Consider the following 19,854-nt stretch of genomic DNA (forward strand, 5'->3'; position numbering starts at 1 on the left):
GCGTAAAAGGCATGTCATTATTTAGTAATCAAATACTACCACCTTGTGGTTGAAATGCTTCCTCATAACCTTACCTAAAATAACCTATTTTTTATGTAGCGCTAACATGTCTCTTTGCCAATGCCACCTCGAAGCTTATGAGCCCAACGTAATATCAGCGTTCATTTGTTACGTTATATTACAGTTTTGACTATCTCTTAAAGATAATTATCTAATGTATTCCATGATATCCCTTTATCATTGGTTTATTCGACTGATGAGGACGATGGTCGTGATGGATATGCTATGGCCTACATATGGGAGTCACTTGGGGGTCACTGCACTGGCAGTCACTCAAAGTTCAGAAATAACTGACCGAGCCCTTAAATTATAGTATGGGTGTCCAGGTTGAAGCGTCATGTGCTGCAGGCCTATGCCGAGTTAATATTAGTTGCAGGGTTGTCGAACTGCAGCTATTTCAGACGGGGGGGGGTTGGTCTATTCTCATTGGATCCGTTGATTCCAAGAGTTTCTCATGAGGTACGAGTGGGAGGAGAATTTGAGGCAACGAGTGATATAAAAAACAATCCTCTTCTGTCCAGGGAAGACAAGAAAGTATAAATACCGCTGCTACTCCTAGTATTCAGTGGTGCTGCCGAGTGGTAGAACAGTATTTTAGCTCCGCTATAATAGCAATGAAGAGCACACAATTAAACTAAAAATAACAGACATTCTCGACACAGACTGACTATACAACATTGGATTTTTGTTACATTATATTGATGAAAAAATATTTTAGTTAAGAGGTCGACAAGACTAAAAATAGCAGTGACTAAAGATTTTCTACCGACACTATCAATTGACGAGTCCAGCTGCGTATGGGCTTGGTCCGGAATTTCGGTTGAAAGCTTGTCTTTGTTTTAATAGCTTTTTGAGTGCAATTTACGTTGCAGAAGATGTGTTCAAAACGGTGTTTCGTTTTACTAGTTCTGTGCGTAATAGACAAATCACTTTCGAAATTGTTTGAATCCGAGGAAATTGTACCTGTTCGGATAAATGGAAGAAGCGGCGGTCGTTTTTGGAAACGAAGTGAAGAACAGCCGAGGTTTAGACTCAGTGCCTTTGGCCGCGATTTCACTTTGAATTTAAGCCCGGATAACAGTTTCTTATCTCCTACACTGACAATTCAACGCATCAAAGCTAAAGATATCCACGCTTTACGCAGCGCCTCAGGTGCCCAGGGGAGACACTCTGAAACTGAAACTGACTTTCACAACTTGATAAACAAGACTGAGCAGATAGAAAGAGATTTGAGAAGCTGTTTTTACTCGGGGACTGTGGACTCCAACCAAGATTCTGTTGTTGCGGTCAGTATCTGTTATGGCATCCTTGGATCGTTTGTTACAGACGGGGATGAGTATTTAATTGAGCCCAAAGTGCTCGGCTCAGGGAAAAGGGAGAGGTCCACTGAACAGTTACATTTTATCAAAAGAAGGACGCCCACAGAAGCACCAAATCACACTAAAACTGTCTTTGATCAACTGAGGGAGGAGAGTAATGTAAATGCAGACAACGAACGTTTTCTGCATGAGAAAAAAGATCCTGAGAGACAATTACGAGGGAAACGCTTTGTATCAGCACCACGATTTATTGAGACGCTGGTGGTTGCAGACACGTCGATGACACATTTCTATGGAGATGAGATAAAGGTAGGATATATTCGAGTAATATAGCCCATGCTGATTCACTCATTTGATTGCATTTAACAAAAATGAAAGTGCCATACTGTCTCAATTCTATATTGATAATTTACTACATTATAATTGCAATGACACTTTCTTGCACACAAAAACTGGTTGAATCAAAGTTGCTTCCACATAATTTAATTTAATTTAACCCCCCCCCCAAAAAAAATCTATGTGATGACTGAATTAACGTGGGAAAACTGAGTGAATTAACACAGTCAATGCAAGGGCCTTTCCTATTTTTTTCAGCCCTACTTTTAACCTAAATCCAATGACATGGTGACATTTGCTGTTGATTTCACGTTTAATTCACTGTCAGTTGACAACTCAACGAAATGTAAATCAAAACTAACGTTGAAACGACATCTGTACCCAGTGGGAAGTTTTCTTAACAGGCTAGTTCAAGGTTTAAAATCAATCCAACTCCCAATGCGGAAACACCCACAATCAAATGCTTTAAAGAAGAAAAACTCATTTCTGTTTCAATTGAAATAATGCTAGGCTATATTTTGGATGCAGAAACAATGTTTCTGCTCTGTTATGCAAGACTAGGCTCTCCACACTTGCTATTTATCTGATATGCATGGTGTAAACTAAGTTGGAGTAATGAGATCATTTAAAAAAAATATGAGTTCATATAGATTAATGATGGGATTGGGAAACATCTGATGAAGTCAGGCAGGAGAATCATGCTTTGGCAGTAATTTCGTTCCGCATTCTTTATGACTTAGCTGTGAGCATCACCATTTAAACAATGTTGGGGTCATGTAAATGATAAAGAGCATTTGACATTTTTAAGGATACTTCCTTTTTTTGTATACAGTACCAATCACAAGTTTGGACACCTACTCATTCAAGGGTTTTTCTTAATTTTTTACTATTTTCTACATTGTAAAATAATAGTAAAAATAAAGAACCTGGAATGAGTAGGTGTGTCCAAACATTTGACTGGTACTGTGTGTTTAATTCCAGTCTCGCTGTTATTTCACTCACTTAGGTTTAGGATTTTAGCTTAAATCATCACCAACAGTGTTGCCTTGTAATCCTCTCTAATATCTAACTGCCTGTTGTCCTCCCTTGATCCAGCACTATATCCTGACCTTGGTCTCTGTGGCAGCCCAGCTTTACAAACATCCCAGTATCAAGAACCCTGTTCACATGGTGGTGGTGAAAATGGTGGTGGTGGAAGACGAGGAGGTTGGACCGTCACTCTCCAATAACGGGGGAGTCGCTCTGCGTAATTTCTGTGCCTGGCAACAACAGTTCAACCCGGCCAGCCAGAGGCATCCTGAGCACTACGACACTGCTCTGCTTTTTACCCGAGAGGTGAGCACTGCCTGGATCAATGTCACAGGTTTTTCCCCAACCACTTATTCCATAACCATGTTACCATATGGTTTGGAGAGTTAATGAAATAATGTCATATTTTATTATGTGATCTCTAATGAAACACAATTGCCTGTGTCAATGAATCAGATCGAATGAGCTTTGAAACATATAGGGCTGAAGGCTCTCCTATGAGCTATTTTTAGAATGGTTACAAATCAGCCTTGAGTGACGATGACATCCTTAAAATGGCCAGAGTATGGGTGTGATGTTGCTGCCCTGAATTTGACCTGCCAAAGAATGTGTGCCACATGTCTTGTCATAAGATAAACCAAAAACTCGAGACCTAAATTGGAAGTAGTTTGTACATGCGGTCTCCAGTGAGTGATGCTTCTACAAAACAAGGTGTACACATGCTGAGTTGAATTCAGCATGTCGCTCAAAGTCCAGATGTCCTTTGAATCATGTATGGTTGTGTCTTGTGGTTTGGGTCATATTCCCCAGGAAACATGTATCTCAGTTACAGAGAGCCATCCTGACATGTGAAGGGAAAGGCATGTTGTTGAAATACACTGCTCAAAAAAATAAAGGGAACACTTAAACAACACAATGTAACTCCAAGTCAATCACACTTCTGTGAAATCAAACTGTCCACTTAGGAAGCAACACTGATTGACAATACATTTCACATGCTGTTGTGCAAATGGAATAGACAACAGGTGGAAATTATAGGCATTTAGCAAGACACCCCCAATAAAGGAGTGGTTCTGCAGGGGGTGACCAGGCCACTTCTCAGTTCCTATGCTTCCTGGCTGATATTTTGATCACTTTTGAATGCTGGCGGTGCTTTTACTCTAGTGGTAGCGGAGTCTACAACCCACACAAGTGGCTCAGGTAGTGCAGCTCATCCAGGATGGAACATCAATGCGAGCTGTGGCAAGAGGGTTTGCTGTGTCTGTCAGCGTAGTGTCCAGAGCATGGAGGCGCTACCAGGAGATGTGGAGGAGGCCGTAGGAGGGCAACAACCCAGCAGCAGGACCGCTACCTCCACCTTTGTGCAAGGAGAAGCAGGAGGAGCACTGCCAGAGCCCTGCAAAATGACCTCCAGCAGGCCACAAATGTGCATGTGTCTGTTTCTGACCGTTTAGCAGACTCCATGGTGGTAGGAGGGCCCGACGTCCACAGGTGGGGGTTGTGCTTACAGCCCAACACCGTGCAGGACGTTTGGCATTTGCCAGAGAACACCAAGATTGGCAAATTCGCCACTGGCACCCTGTGCTCTTCACAGATGAAAGCAGGTTCACACTGAGCACGTGACAGAGGTGACAGAGTCTGGAGACGCCGTGGAGAACGTTCTGCTGCCTGCAACATCCTCCAGCATGACCGGTTTGGCGGTGGGTCAGTCATGGTGTGGGGTGGCATTTCTTTGGGGGGCCGCACAGCCCTCCATGTGCTCGCCAGAGGTAGCCTGACTGCCATTAGGTACCGAGATGAGATCCTCAGACCCCTTGTGAGACCATATGCTGGTGCGGTTGGCCCTGGGTCCCCCCTAATGCAAGACAATGCTATACCTCATGTGGCTGGAGTGTGTCAGCAGTTCCTGCAAGAGGAAGGCATTGATGCTATGGACTGGCCTGCCCGTTCCCCAGACCTGAATCCAATTGAGCACATCTGGGACATCATGTCTCGCTCCATCCACCAACTCCATGTTGCACCACAGACTGTCCAGGAGTTGGCGGATGCTTTAGTCCAGGTCTGGGAGGAGATCCCTCAGGAGACCGTCCGCCACCTCATCAGGAGCATGCCCAGGCGTTGTAGGGAGGTCATACAGGCATGTGGAGGCCACACACACTACTGAGCCTCATTTTGACTTGTTTTAAGGACGTTACATCAAAGTTGGATCAGCCTGTAGTGTGGTTTTCCACTTTAATTTTGAGTGTGACTCCAAATCCAGACCTCCATGGGTTGATACATTTGATTTCCATTGATCATTTTTGTGATTTTGTTGTCAGCACATTCAACTATGTAAAGAAAAAAGTATTTAATAAGAATATTTCATTCATTCAGATCTAGGATGTGTTATTTTAGTGTTCCCTTTATTTTTTTGAGCAGTGTATATCTCTGATACCACACCTTTACTTTCCCCACATCATATATCTGCTTCTGTCTGCCAGGAATATTTATTTGCTTCATTTTATAATGGAAAAGGGGAGAGAAAAAACAACCAGGGACAAATACAAATGCTGTCTAAAGATTCACTGTTTGAAACTGCTGCTGTCTGTCTTCCAGGATATTTGTGGACATCAGAGTTGTGACACCCTAGGAGTTGCTGATGTGGGAACCATGTGCGATCCAAAAAGGAGTTGCTCTGTCATTGAGGACAATGGACTTCAAGCAGCCTTCACTGCTGCCCATGAACTTGGTATGACTTGGGCATTAAAAAATTAGACTTTCTCAAACTTCTATAGCGACCATATATAAAGATACTATAGGTCTACATACATTTTGCCTCTTGTCAAAAATGTTCCTCTATATGCACAGAAATATTGTCTACAAATAACGTAATTTGGACAGAAAGGGGCACACCCATGAGCCGAAAGATTATGCAAAAGTTTTAGCCTACAACTAATAATTGTGTGGTTTAAGGAGATAATAACTTGATAAGATAGTCAACCCCCAAGCCTAATGTAGATCTAAACTATTAGTAACTTTACTTCCATAGCATACCTTAAATAGTTCAAATTTAATTTGAATGGGTTTTCAGGGTGCCTCTTTCGTCCCATGATCGGTACTGAATACTGATACAGTATTGTTCTCCTTTAGGCCATGTGCTGAGTATGCCTCACGACGACTCCAAGAATTGCGAGAGGATGTTTGGGAATCTAGGCGGCCATCACATGATGGCCCCTCTGTTCGTTCACCTCAACAAGACTTTCCCCTGGTCCCCTTGCAGCGCTCTCTACGTCACAGAGTTCTTTGACAACGGACACGGTATGTCATGCTGACAAACAACACTGACAACTCTGATGTAGGCAAATAAAACTTATTTGGTAACACTTCCTAGGAGGAAGTGACGTCAGAAGACTGGACGTGAATGAAATCTGATATACATTTTAAAGAACGAATTAAAAATATATATATTATTTAAATATTAGTTTTTTATACTAGAGCCTTCTGTTTTTACTAGAGCCGTCTAGGTTAAACCACTCGTATGAGGGCCCAGTTTTCACTTCTCTATTTTCTTTTACAATATCTACCCAATTAAACTAAATATGGCCACTGAAAATACTCTTCCAGTAGGCTTATAACAAGTTTAAAAGCATTATACCTGCGGGCTTCACAAGTGTTCACAATGTTACCTAATTTCTCACCTCAGGTTTGCTTATATGCAAAAGACTCTCTGCATTTGCAAAAAAATCTCAATATGGAGATACGGTGCATTCGGAAAGTATTCAGACCCCTTGATTTTTCCACATTTTGTTACGTTACAGCCTTATTCAAAAAAATCTTCATAAATCTACACATAATACCCCATAATGACAAAACGAAAACAGGTATTTAGAAATGTTTGCAAAGTTATGAAATATACAATTTACATAAAACACAACATTTACATAAGTATTCAGACCCTTTGCTTTGAGACTCGAAATTGAGCTCAGGTGCATCCTGTTTCCATTGATCATCCTTGATGTTTCTACATCTTGATTGGAGTCCACCTGTGGTAAATTCAATTGATTAGACATGATTTGAAAAGGCACACCTGTCTATATAAGGTCCCACAGTTGACAGTGCAAGTCCGAGCAAAAACCAAACCATGAGGTTGAAGGAATTGTCCGTAGAGCTCCGAGACAGGATTTTGTCGAGGCACAGATCTGGGGAAGGGTACCAAAACATTTCTGCAGAATTGAAGTTCCCCAAGAACACTGGCCTCCATCATTCTTAAATGGAAGAAGTTTGGAACCACCAAGACTCTTCCTAGAGCTGGCTGGCTGGCCAAACTGAGCAATCGTGGGAGAAGGGCCTTGGTCAGGGAGGTGACACTCTGACAGAGCTATAGAGTTCCTCTGTGGATATGGGAGAACCTTCCAGAAGGACAACCATCTCTGCAGCACTCCACTAAATCAGGTCTTTATGGTATGGCCTTTTTAGAAATGTCAAAAAATCAGTTTTTGCTTTGTCATTATGGGGTACTGTGCATAGATTTGAGAAGGAAAAACAGCAATTTTAATCAATTTTAGAATAAGGCTGTAACGTAACAAAATGTGAAAAGTCAAGGGGTCGGAATACTGAATGCACTGTACATTGGAGACGTCATAAGGAAATTAGAGATTGGCTGCCAGGTTGTTTGTGGTTACTACTTGAAATTGGGAGTGAATGGCAATGTGTTTATTTGATTTTTTTTTTTTTGTAACATTTACTCAAGCCCTTCCTTTCCTCTGAGTCATACATACAGAGAAGGTTTTGTTTCTCACTAGCCAAAAGTAACAGCTGTTACAAGCAAATGTTCTTTATCAGTTAGTCAGTGATTCCAAAGAGAGCGTATGTGGCTAAGAATGTGGTCTGATCACTGGGTCAAGAACACATCACACTAAAGCTCATTGAACATTTCTACAAATAAACTCAGAAAAAAAAGAAATGTCCCTTTTTCAGGACCCTGTCTTTCAAAGATAATTTGTAAAAATCTAAATAACTTCACAGATCTTCATTGTAAAGGGTTTAAACACTGTTTCCCATGCTTGTTCAATGAACCATAAACAATTAATGAACATGCACCTGTGGAACGGTCGTTAAGACACTAACAGCTTACAGACGGTAGGCAATTAAGGTCACAGTTATGAACACTTAGGACACTAAAGAGGCCTTTCTACTGACTCTGAAAAACACCAAAAGAAAGATGCCCAGGGTCCCTGCTCATCTGTGTGAACGTGCTTTAGGCATGCTGCAGGAGACATGAGGACTGAAGATGTGGCCAGGGCAATAAATTGCAATGTCTGTACTGTGAGATGCCTAAGACAGCACTACAGAGACAGGACAGACAGCTGATCGTCCTCGCAGTGACAGACCATGTGTAACAACACCTGCACAGGATTGGTAGATCCTAACATCACACCTATGGGACAGGTACAGGATGGCAACAACTGCCCGAGTTACACCAGGAATGCACAATCCCTCCATCAGTGCTGAGACTGTCCGCAATAGGCTGAGAGAGGCTGAACTGAGGGCTTGTAGGCCTGTTGTAGTAAGGCAGGTCCTCACCAGACCTCACTGGCAACAATGTCTCCTATAGGCACAAACCCATCGTCGCTGGACTAGACAGGACTGGCAAAAAGTGCTCTTCACTGACGAGTTGCGGTTTTGTCTCACCAGGGGTGATGGTCGGATTCGCGTTTGTCGAATGATTGAGCATTACACTGAGGCCTGTACTCTGGAGCGAGATCGATTTGGATGTGGAGGGTCCATCATGGTCTTGGGCGGTGTGTCACAGCTTCATCGGACTGAGCTTATTGTCATTGCAGGGAATCTCAACACTGTGCGTTAGAGGGAAGACATCATCTTCCCTCATGTGGTACCCTTCCTGCAGGCTCATCCTGACATGACTCTCCAGCATGACAATGCCACCAGCCATACTGCTCGTTCTGTGCATGATTTCCTACAAGACTGGAATGTCAGTGTTCTGCCATGGCCAGTGAAGAGCCTGGATCTCAATCCCATTGAGCACGTATGGGACCTGTTGGATTGAAGGGTGAGGGCTAGGGCCATTCCCCCCCAGAAATGTCCGGGAACTTGCAGGTGCCTATGTGGAAGAGAGGGGTAACATCTCACAGCAAATCTGGTGCAGTCCATAAGGAGGAGATGCACTGCAGTACATAATGCAGCTGGTGGCCACACCAGATACAGACTGTTACTTTTGATTTTGACCCTCCTCCCTTTGTTCAGGGACGCATGAATAAATTTCTGTTAGTCACACGTCTTTGGTACTTGTTCAGTTTGTCTCAGTTGTTGAATCTTGTTCTGTTCATAAAAATATTTACACATGTAAAGTTTGCTGAGGATGTTTCTTTTCTTGCTGAGTTTAGGTAATCATGGGTTTGAGAAGCTTCAACTGTTCAGAATGTGTCTGTGAGAAGACTCCAACAAAGTCAGCTTCTGTCACTGTCAAATCTCCACATTATACAACCTTCAGATTTTTTAAAACAGAACTCTTGTGTGTTGAATCACAGGCGACTGCCTCTTGGATCCACCGGAGAGCATCTTACCGTTACCCAGTGTACTTCCAGGCACCACATACGGCCTCGACCGCCAGTGCCAGCAGATGTTTGGGGAGGAGTTTGTGCACTGCCCCAACACCTCTGACAGTGACGTCTGCAGCCAGCTGTGGTGCCGGGAGGAGGGCAAGCCCCACTGCACCACCAGAAACGGCAGCCTCCACTGGGCAGATGGCACCACGTGCGCCACCAACAAGAGCTGTCTGCACGGTGCATGCATGGCAGCCCACGAGGTCATGCAGCCAAAGGTAAGCCCTAGTTTTTCTCAGAAAAGGGGGGAGAAAAAAAATCCCCCATATTTGGTCTTGTAGTATTGCATTTTGATACCAGCACTGGCTCAGAATGCCTTGTTAGTTACTGTATGTGTATTAATTTATCTGTGATAGAGTATTTCCTTCCTGCGTTGTAAGGAAGACCGTACTTTTGAGAGTACAAGCTCTTTAGCATGTCAATAAATTGGATTTATAAACTGACATGCTGTCAGTAAATATACTTTTTTCTCACCCACTAATAAAAGCTTGTGAAAACACACACATGAACACACACAGTTTAGCATTGCCAAGGGCGCAACGGGTTCTGCAAGTGGTGACACACAGGGCAGGAATGTGGTAGACAGCAGAAGCGTGCCACACTGACGGACAGATTTACCCAAGTCATGGCATGCCAAGAGACGCTGATGTCTCAGCCTAGAGTGTGGTTGAGTTGGACGGCTCATGCTATCATGGCACTCAGTACTCAATCTGTTACGTTTTGGCTTTACCACAGGTGGTTGTGGATGGTGGCTGGGGCGCTTGGGGGCCATGGCAACAGTGCTCCAGGACATGTGGGGGGGGTGTGGAGTTCTCCTACAGGGAGTGCACAGATCCCGTGCCCCAGAACGGTGGCAAATACTGCGAGGGCCAGAGAGTTCAGTACCAGTCTTGCAACACCCAGGCGTGTGAGGATAATGATGGTAAGCCATACTTGCACTATAGCATTTCACTTTTTTATATAGTGGTGAGCTATAGTGATGTTTGTAACCTAGGTTTTTCAATAAATGTCTCTGCTTTGATATTAGTTTGATGGATCATTTATTTTTTTGCTTTGTCATTTTCTCCAACATTAGCGAAGAGTTTTAGAGAGGAGCAGTGTGAGAAGTACAACACCTTCAACTATTTGGACATTCTGGGGAACATGAAGCAATGGATTCCAAAGTACGCTGGTGTGTCGCCCCGGGACAGGTGTAAACTCTTCTGCCGGGCCAAAGGCAGCAGTGAATTCAAAGTCTTTGAAGCCAAGGTATGTTGACTAAAAGTCATCTGTAGAAAGTTAGCCACTGTAAATAAATAATTTTACAGCTTGCCTTCACTGTTTGGTGAATCACAGTGTTTAGTCAATTGAGACTTCAACTGTGCATTTGTGGTCCATAGGTTGTCGACGGCACCACATGTGGCCCCGACACTACGTCTGTCTGTGTACAAGGCCAATGTGTCAAGGCAGGCTGTGACAAAGAGATCGGCTCCAACAAGAGGCTTGACAAGTGTGGCTTGTGTGGTGGGAATGGCCTCAGTTGCAGGAAGATCACTGGTTCATACAACAAAGCCACGTGAGTACACCTAAATATTCTAATTACATTTCTGGTAACAAGCATGTATGACCCTAATAGCTATTATGATCCAAACTAAATAATAGGCATATTTAGAAAGTATTATTGGTTGATAGTCTTTTGTGCTGCTGATGTGATTACAGCTGTAATGAAACATTTAGCTTCTTTCTTTCAGTTACGGATACAGCGACATTGTGACCATTCCTGTCGGGGCTACCAATATTGACATCAAACAGCGTAGCCATAGAAACATCAAACACGATGGAAACTACCTGGCGGTCAAGCGAGAGAGCGGTGGCTACATACTGAATGGTAACTTCTCTGTGTCCACGGTGGAGCAGGATATCCCTGTTCTCGGGGCTGTGCTGAAGTACAGTGGCTCGTCCACCACCTTGGAGAGAATCCAGAGCTTCAGACAACTGAGGGAGGCCATCACCATCCAGTTGCTGGCCACTGCTGGGGAGGCATCTCCACCCAAGGTCAAATACACATTCTTTATCCCCAAAGATGTGTCTTTCACTAAATCCAAAGAGAGAAAGGCTTCGTTGCATATGATCCAGGCTTTCGGTGTGCCCCAGTGGCGTTTGGGCGAATGGTCAGAGTGCTCCAAGAGTTGCGGCTCTGGGTGGTCCCGAAGGAACGTCGAATGCAGAGACAACGCTGGTTTCCATTCCAATACCTGCGATAAGGACCTGAAACCCACAGATATCAGACCCTGTGCTGATCTGCCGTGCCCCATCTGGCAAATGGGGCCTTGGTCGTCCTGTTCACAAACTTGTGGCCAGGGGGAACGCCGACGCAGTGTTGTCTGTATAGACTACACCGGCAAGACTGTCGAGTCGGAGAAGTGCGACACCAATAAGCAACCCGCGCCAGTGTCGGGAGAGTGTGTTTACCAAATGTGCTAGCGAGGAGCCATGGAGATAGAGAACTTTGGTAGGGGTAGTGTAGTGGACCCTTAACCACTCCGACCCGACCGTGCTTTAGAGAAAAGCAGGGAAACCCTAGTTAGGAAATGAAGAGTGCACTAACTAACCCGGACAGGTTCAGGGCACTGGCCTGTGACTTTGTTTTACAACCACTAGAGAAATTTCAACCAATAGAGATCTACCTCAGGATGTACATGTTTTGATAAAATAGACAAAGGTACTGTGTGCAACTTATTATTCTCTCCGAAAAGCTATTACTTTGCAGAAAACCTACTGACAAACACCATTGCGGTTAAATATACCTCAATTTTCCAGCATATAACCCAGAACTATACAGTCAGAGACTCCGAGCCAATAAATGACCTGGGCAAATAAAGTTAGTCTGAAGGCATACTATTTGTACCATAACATGTGACATTACCATTGCAAGACAACTACTTAGTGCTTATTATTTAGAGTAAAAGGGGTTTGTGTACACAATATGGAAAACTTTGTAAAATACCTACTTTATTTGTGGTTTGCTCTTTTTTTTTTTTTTTTTCTAAATGTGAGATTGTGTTACTGCCTGTAAAAAAAAAAAAATATCTGCTATCTTATTGATTAATGATATGTGGTACTGATATGCTTACAGATAAATGTTAATTCTCCCATTATCATTCAAATCATACAGGTGATTAGGTCTTCTATTAACTAATCTCTCATGGACAGACTACGTAACATAATCTGACGCAATTACGATTTTAGTTCTGGGCTTCCGAGATTAGACGTTGACAGACACTAAATAGAAGAATGTACTTTGTAACAAAAAAGCAACCAGCATAGTTAGTAGTAAGAATGAACCAGACATTTTAGTGTTCATTAAAAAAATACTTTAGTTTGAGTTTACACTTTCTTTGTGTAAAATGTTGTTTAGCATAGACAATGGTCAGGAATCTGATCTGAGGCAAAAGTGTAACAGGGGACTTTTCCTCTGTTCTGCACCTTTTTTATGTAGTGTTTTAAAGAAATTCTATGGCTACAGAGAATTGGAAGTACACCCAAATTCATTATAAACATGTGTAAAATATGATCTATTTGCATAAAGAACAACTCCTTTGTAATAATGTCATAGTTGTGTTTTAAAATGTTATTATTCATAATGCGAAGAATGCTCTATTGTTTGTCAGATATCTATGTATATGTTTGATTTCTCATTCCAGTTTTGTATGTCATAAAACAAAAAAGGCAATATGATATACCTTCAGTGAAGGACCATAATACTATATTATTATTATTATTGTAGCTATCTTTTTTAAAGGTATTTATTTTTGTAAAGTTTTTACCTTGGACATGAAATTATAACATTTTCAGATGCTGCTGTCTTTGAGATTTATGTCTACAATAAAATGGTAAAATACATCACATTTTACTATATGCTGTAAGCATTGAGTGTCTTGTTTTTACCCGTTTGGAAAGTTAATGACCGACTTTAGCTATGTTTGGCCTACATCAGGCCTGCTTCTCCTTCCACTGCAGTCTGCTGGTTAAACACAGAGAATAAAAATATGGGCAAACTACACACATTGTTCAATCTTCTCATTAGATGGGCATTGTCACGGATTACCCTGGTACTGCTGCTCTTTCTGTGCACCAGTTCCGGAGATCTACGTCACCGGCCTCTAGGCGTCACTGAACTGTCTCATTACGCACACCTGATTCCATTTTCCCTGGTTAGTAATTCTATATATGTGCACTCTTCACCGTTGTCTTGTCGGTTATTGTTCCCATGTCCGTTGGTCTGTGAGTACCTGTGCTTTATTTCGGCTTTCGTGCTGCGTGTATTGTGCACTTGTTATTACGGGTCTTGTCCTGTGTAGTGTATTGCGGGTCTCGTCCAGTGTATTTATTAGAGGTTTTACCTCGCTCTTGTTTGGGTTACATCCCTGTGTTTTTGCATACGTGTTTCTTTTGGGCTTCGTCCCTGTGCCTTTCATGGCATGTTGTATTTTTGGGTGGAGTATTAAAACACCCTATTACGTATTCCTGCGCCTGTCTCCAATCCTTTATACAATATGACAGACATACACATCAGACAATGAAAGTGTGTTTTAAATTATCCTTGGTCCATAATTTCTGTTCATCTGGCTAGCATTTATGGGTTTATTGTATTACATGAAAACATCTTGATCAGTTAGCTTTGAGGTACCGTAGTCAATATGAAAGGAGCTATTTGACAGCATGATCCTCATCCAAACAGAATAATTCAGAGGATAATGGACTATCTCTAGTATCATCCACTAGAATGGTCCAGAATTGTCTGCAGACTCTTGACCAAAGTATAACAATAACATATTCAGAGATTAACCTGCAGCTGTGCCTGCAGAAATGATAGCTAATTGCTTTGGATACATGACAAATCAAATGCAAAAGAAATTCCATTGTCATTTCCACACAACGTTTTTTGGGCACAGCTGATGGATTCTGCTCATGTATTCTTAGGGTAATTCAATGGGATACTAATAGGCTTCCCACTGGGCACACTGGTTGAATCAACGTTGTTTCCATGTCATTTAAATGAAATTACGTTGAACCAACATGAAATAGAGGTTGAATTGATTCTTGTGCCCAGTGGGTTGACTACATAATACGATGGGGTAAGAAAATAAGTGTTTCTAGTGGCCTAGTAGGCTACAAAGCAACCTCTTCAACGGGTTTGGACCTCTTGGTGTTAAGGTGTTGGACTGACGGAGACCCGTGTTCAAGTCCCAGTTGGGCTACTGGTTAAGGGCCTTACACGCAGGGAGCTGCAAACCCTGTCAAAGGGTTACAGTTTATGAAAAATCTTAAACTGTAACAGGACAATGTGGAGAGGGAGAGTGAGCTGTAACAGGGGCTTGATCCATGGATCCTGCGATGCAAAGGTGCCAACACTACTCCCTGCGCCACAAAAGCCTGGGCCTCCCCTCATGAAAAAGTACTACTGAATTACTACAACCTATTTGTGCAGTAGTGTCTATGTAACAACTTGGAGGAATTGTGTAGTGAATGTGTAATTTATGCACTACTCAAGATACACAAGTAGTGTTCAGTAGGAAAACAGTAGTGTTTCCAGTAGTAATCAGGTAAAGATTTTTACTACTTGATGTTGGTAGTAAATAAGTAGCCAAAACACTACAGCTTCCCCACACAGGCTTTTAAATAGTGATCAGTAGAGCTCGGGGATTCCTGTGCACACATGACCACAGAAGACAAAACCAGAAGTAGTTGGTTGTTCAAATCAAATTGTATTGTCACATACATGTTTAGCAGATGTTATTGTGGGTATAGCGAAATGCTTGTGTTTCTAGCTCTAACAGTGCAGTAATATCAAATAAGTAAAATCTAACCATTTCACAACAGTACACACATCTAAACGTAAAATAATGGAATTAAGAATATATAAATATATGGAGCAATGTCAGAGCGGCATAGACTAAGACATAGTAAAATAGAATACAGTATATACATGAGATGATTAATGCAAAATATGTAAATGTTATTAAAGTGACTAGTTTTCCCATTTATTAAAGTGGCCAGTGACTCCATGTCTATGTATATAGGGCCTCAGCCTGTAAGGTGCAGGGTTGAGTAACCGGGTGGTAGCCGGCTAGTGAAGGCTACCAAACAGTCTTGAAGGCCTTGAGATAGAAGTTGTTTTTCAGGTTTCTCGCTCTGTGTTTCCTACTTTCACAACCTGGGGGCGGCCTGTCAGGAAGTCCAGGACCCAGTTGCACAGGGCGGGGTTCAAACCCAGGGCTCCAAGCTTATTGATGAGCTTGGAGGGTACTACGGTGTTGAAGGCTGAGCTATAGTCAAAGAACAGCATTTTGATGTGGGTATTCCTCTTGTCCAGATGGGATAAGACAGAGTGCAGTGTGATGGCGATTGCATCGTCTGTGGATCTATTGTGGCGGTAAGAAAATTGAAGTGGGTCTAGGGTGTCAGGTAAGGCAGAGGTGATATGGTCCTTAACTAGCCTCTCAAAGCACTTCATGATCACAGAAGTTAGTGCTATGGGGCGATAGTCATTAGTTCAGTTACCTTTGTTCCTGTACACAAGAAAGCAATGGTTGACATCTTGAAGCAAATGGGGACAGCAGACTAGGATAAGGAGAGATTGAATATGTCTGTAAACACTCCAGCCAGCTGGTCTGCCATGCTCTGAGGCCGTCTGGACCGGCAGCCTTGCGATGGTTAACTTGATTAAATGTCTTACCCACGACGGCCACGGAGAACGAGAGCCAGGGCAATTTAACTTATCCCAGAGGCTGCTCCATGTCACCGGCGGCGGAGAATAGGTAACCAGAGTGGACTTATAGTACGACTCAGAAGGTGGGCACACCATCTACCACTTCAGAGTATATTACTTGCTAATGTTCAGTCTCTGGACAATAAAGCAGACAAGCTCAGGGTGAGGATCTCCTTCCAGAGAGACATCAGGGACTGTAACATACTCTGTTTCACGGAATCTTGACTCTCTCTGGATATACTGTCCCCGTCCATACAGCATCGCGCAGACAGAAATAAAGAACTCTCTGGGAATAAGAAAGGCAGGGGTATATGTTTCATGATTAACTACTCATGGTGTGATTGTGATAACATACAGAAACTCAAGTCATTTTGTTCACCTGACTTAGAATACTGCGACTATAACCAAAGAGAATTCTCTAGAGAGGTAATATGGTTGGCATTTGATTGTGAGGTATTCTAAGTCAGGTGAACAAAAGGACTTGAGTTTCTGTATGTTATCACAATCCAAGTTTTACTACATCAAATAGATTGCTAGCCAAAACTATCTTAGCCGTTAGCCATTGTCATAGAGATGTATTGTGTTTAGTCTAGCGGTTTGCTAGTCCCATTGAAATTTAGCTATGTAGCCTGTTTTCGTTACGCTAGCTAATAAGTATGAGTGTTTGTAAGCAAACGTGCAGTATATTCATAGTAGTATACTTACCTTTTCTACTTATTTTGACCTCTTCCCAAGGAGGCCCTCGCCATTGTTGGTAAGATAAACATTGTTTATCAAATGTTTTTGTTTTGTCTTATGTGACCCGTTAGCAGATGATTAATAATGGCTTAGAATTGGCTGTCTCTTGTGCTTGTCTTTATTTTCTAAAAGGTTATGTGGTGGAGAAACAAAAAAGAGTATCTGAAGATACAGTGCATTCGGACAATATTCAGACCCTTTGACTTTTTCCACATTTTGTTACATTACAGCCTTATTCTAAAATTAATTAAATTGTTTGTTTTCCTTCATCAATCTACACACAATACCTCATAATGACAAAGCAAAAACAGGTTTATAGAACTTTTTACAAATGTATTTAAAATAAAAAACTGATCACGTTTACATAAGCATTCAGACCCTTTACTCAGTACTTTGTTGAAGCACTTTTGCCAGCGATTACAGCCTCAAGTCTTCTTGGGTATGACACTACAAGCTTGGCACACTGGTATTTGGGGAGTTTCTCCCATTCTTCTCTGCAGATCCTATCAAGCTCTGGCAGGTTGGATGGGAAGCATCGCTGCACAGCTATTTTCAGGTCTCTCCAGAGATGTTTGATCAGGTTCAAGTCTGGGCTCTGGCTGGGCCACTCAAGGACATTCAGAGACTTGTCCTGAAGCCACTCCTGCATTGTCTTGGCTGTTTGCTTAGGGTCATTGTCCTGCTGAAAGGTGAACCTTCGCCCCCAGTTTGAGGTCATGAGCACTCTGGAGCAGGTTTTCATCAAGGATCTCTCTGTACTTTTTTCTGTTTATTTTTCCCTTAATCCTGACTAGTCTCCCAGTCCCTGCCACTGAAAACCATCCCCACAGCATGATTCTGCCACCACCATGCTTCACCGTAGGGAGGGTTCCAGGTTTCCTCCAGACGTAATGGTTGGCATTCAGGCCAAAGACTTAAATCTTGGTTTCGTCAGACCAGAGAATCTTGTTTCTTATGGTTAGAGTCCTTTAGGTGCCTTTGGCAAACTCCAAGCGAGCTGTCATGTGCCTTCCGTCTGGCCACTCTACCATAAAGACCTGATTGGTTGAGTGCTGCAGAGATGGTTGTCCTTCTGGAAGGTTCTCCCGTCTCTACAGAGGAATTCTGGAGCTCCGTCAGAGTGATCATCGGGTTCTTGGTCACCTCCCTGACCAAGACCCTTCTCCCCCGATTGCTCAGTTTGGCCAGGCGGCCAGCTCTAGGAAGAGTATTGGTGGTTCCAAACTTCTTCCATTTAAGAATGATGGAGGCCACTGTGTTCTTGGGGAACTTCAATTCTGCAGAAATGTTTTGGTACCCTTCCCCAGATCTGTGCTTCGACACAATCCTGTCTCAAAGCTCTACGGACAATTCATTCGACCTCATGGCTTGGTTTTTGCTCTGACATGCACTGTCAACTGTGGGACCTTATATAGACAGGTGTGCCTTTCCAAATAATTTCCAATCAATTGAATTTACCACAGGTGGACTCCAATAAAGTTGTAGAAACATCTCAAGGAAAATAAATGGAAACAGGATGCACCTGAGCTCAATTTAGAGTCTCATAGCAAAGTGTCTGAATACTTATGTAAATTAGGTATTTGTTTATTTTTAAAAAATCTAAAAAGCTGTTTTCACTTGGTCATTATGGGGTACAGTGTGTAGATTGATGAGGAAAAAACAATTTAAGGCTGCAACATAACAATGTGGAAAAAGTCAAGGGGTCTGAATACTTTACTGATGCACTGTAGTTACAGTGCCTTGCGAAAGTATTCGGCCCCCTTGAACTTTGCGACCTTTTGCCACATTTCAGGCTTCAAACATAAATATATAAAACTGTATTTTATATATCAACAAGTGGGACACAATCATGAAGTGGAACGACATTTATTGGATATTTCAAACTTTTTTAACAAATCAAAAACTGAAAAATTGGGCGTGCAAAATTATTCAGCCCCTTTACTTTCAGTGCAGCAAACTCTCTCCAGAAGTTCAGTGAGGATCTCTGAATGATCCAATGTTGACCTAAATGACTAATGATGATAAATACAATCCACTTGTGTGTAATCAAGTCTCCGTATAAATGCACCTGCACTGTGATAGTCTCAGAGGTCCGTTAAAAGCGCAGAGAGCATCCTGAAGAACAAGGAACACACCAGGCAGGTCCGAGATACTGTTGTGAAGAAGTTTAAAGCCGGATTTGGATACAAAAAGATTTCCCAAGCTTTAAACATCCCAAGGAGCACTGTGCAAGCGATAATATTGAAATGGAAGGAGTATCAGACCACTGCAAATCTACCAAGACCTGGCCGTCCCTCTAAACTTTCAGCTCATACAAGGAGAAGACTGATCAGAGATGCAGCCAAGAAGCCCATGATCACTCTGGATGAACTGCAGAGATCTACAGCTGAGGTGGGAGACTCTGTCCATAGGACAACAATCAGTCGTATATTGCACAAATCTGGCCTTTATGGAAGCCATTTCTTAAAGATATCCATAAAAAGTGTTGTTTAAAGTTTGCCACAAGCCACCTGGGAGACACACCAAACATGTGGAAGAAGGTGCTCTGGTCAGATGAAACCAAAATTGAACTTTTTGGCAACAATGCAAAACGTTATGTTTGGCGTAAAAGCAACACAGCTGAACACACCATCCCCACTGTCAAACATGGTGGTGGCAGCATCATGGTTTGGGCCTGCTTTTCTTCAGCAGGGACAGGGAAGATGGTTAAAATTGATGGGAAGATGGATGGAGCCAAATACAGGACCATTCTGGAAGAAAACCTGATGGAGTCTGCAAAAGACCTGAGACTGGGACGGAGATTTGTCTTCCAACAAGACAATGATCCAAAACATAAAGCAAAATCTACAATAGAATGGTTCAAGAATAAACATATCCAGGTGTTAGAATGGCCAAGTCAAAGTCCAGACCTGAATCCAATCGAGAATCTGTGGAAAGAACTGAAAACTGCTGTTCACAAATGCTCTCCATCCAACCTCACTGAGCTCGAGCTGTTTTGCAAGGAGGAATGGGAAAAAAT

General features: G+C 42.5%; 1 protein-coding gene across 1 annotated transcript; it reads left to right on the forward strand.

Annotated features, from left to right (window-relative positions):
* Positions 1-229: 229 nt before the first annotated feature.
* Positions 230-13,248, forward strand: LOC110507162 (A disintegrin and metalloproteinase with thrombospondin motifs 8). Its single transcript, XM_021587037.2, has 9 exons — positions 230-1,688; positions 2,811-3,050; positions 5,340-5,472; positions 5,874-6,041; positions 9,272-9,564; positions 10,082-10,268; positions 10,422-10,594; positions 10,726-10,901; positions 11,077-13,248. The coding sequence occupies exons 1-9, from the start codon at positions 936-938 to the stop codon at positions 11,807-11,809; spliced, it is 2,856 nt and encodes a 951-aa protein (XP_021442712.2). The 5' UTR covers positions 230-935; the 3' UTR covers positions 11,810-13,248.
* Positions 13,249-19,854: the final 6,606 nt, after the last annotated feature.

This window comes from Oncorhynchus mykiss, chromosome 27 (assembly GCF_013265735.2).
Source record: "Oncorhynchus mykiss isolate Arlee chromosome 27, USDA_OmykA_1.1, whole genome shotgun sequence".
NCBI lineage: Eukaryota > Metazoa > Chordata > Actinopteri > Salmoniformes > Salmonidae > Oncorhynchus > Oncorhynchus mykiss.

Bases quoted from the DNA above. Each gene is read 5' to 3' on its own strand.
- LOC110507162 (XM_021587037.2), top strand. From the start codon at position 936: ATGTGTTCAAAACGGTGTTTCGTTTTACTAGTTCTGTGCGTAATAGAC. The intron at 3,051-5,339 runs GTGAGCACTGCC...TCTGTCTTCCAG, and splicing joins CTCTGCTTTTTACCCGAGAG to GATATTTGTGGACATCAGAG. The intron at 9,565-10,081 runs GTAAGCCCTAGT...GCTTTACCACAG, and splicing joins ACGAGGTCATGCAGCCAAAG to GTGGTTGTGGATGGTGGCTG.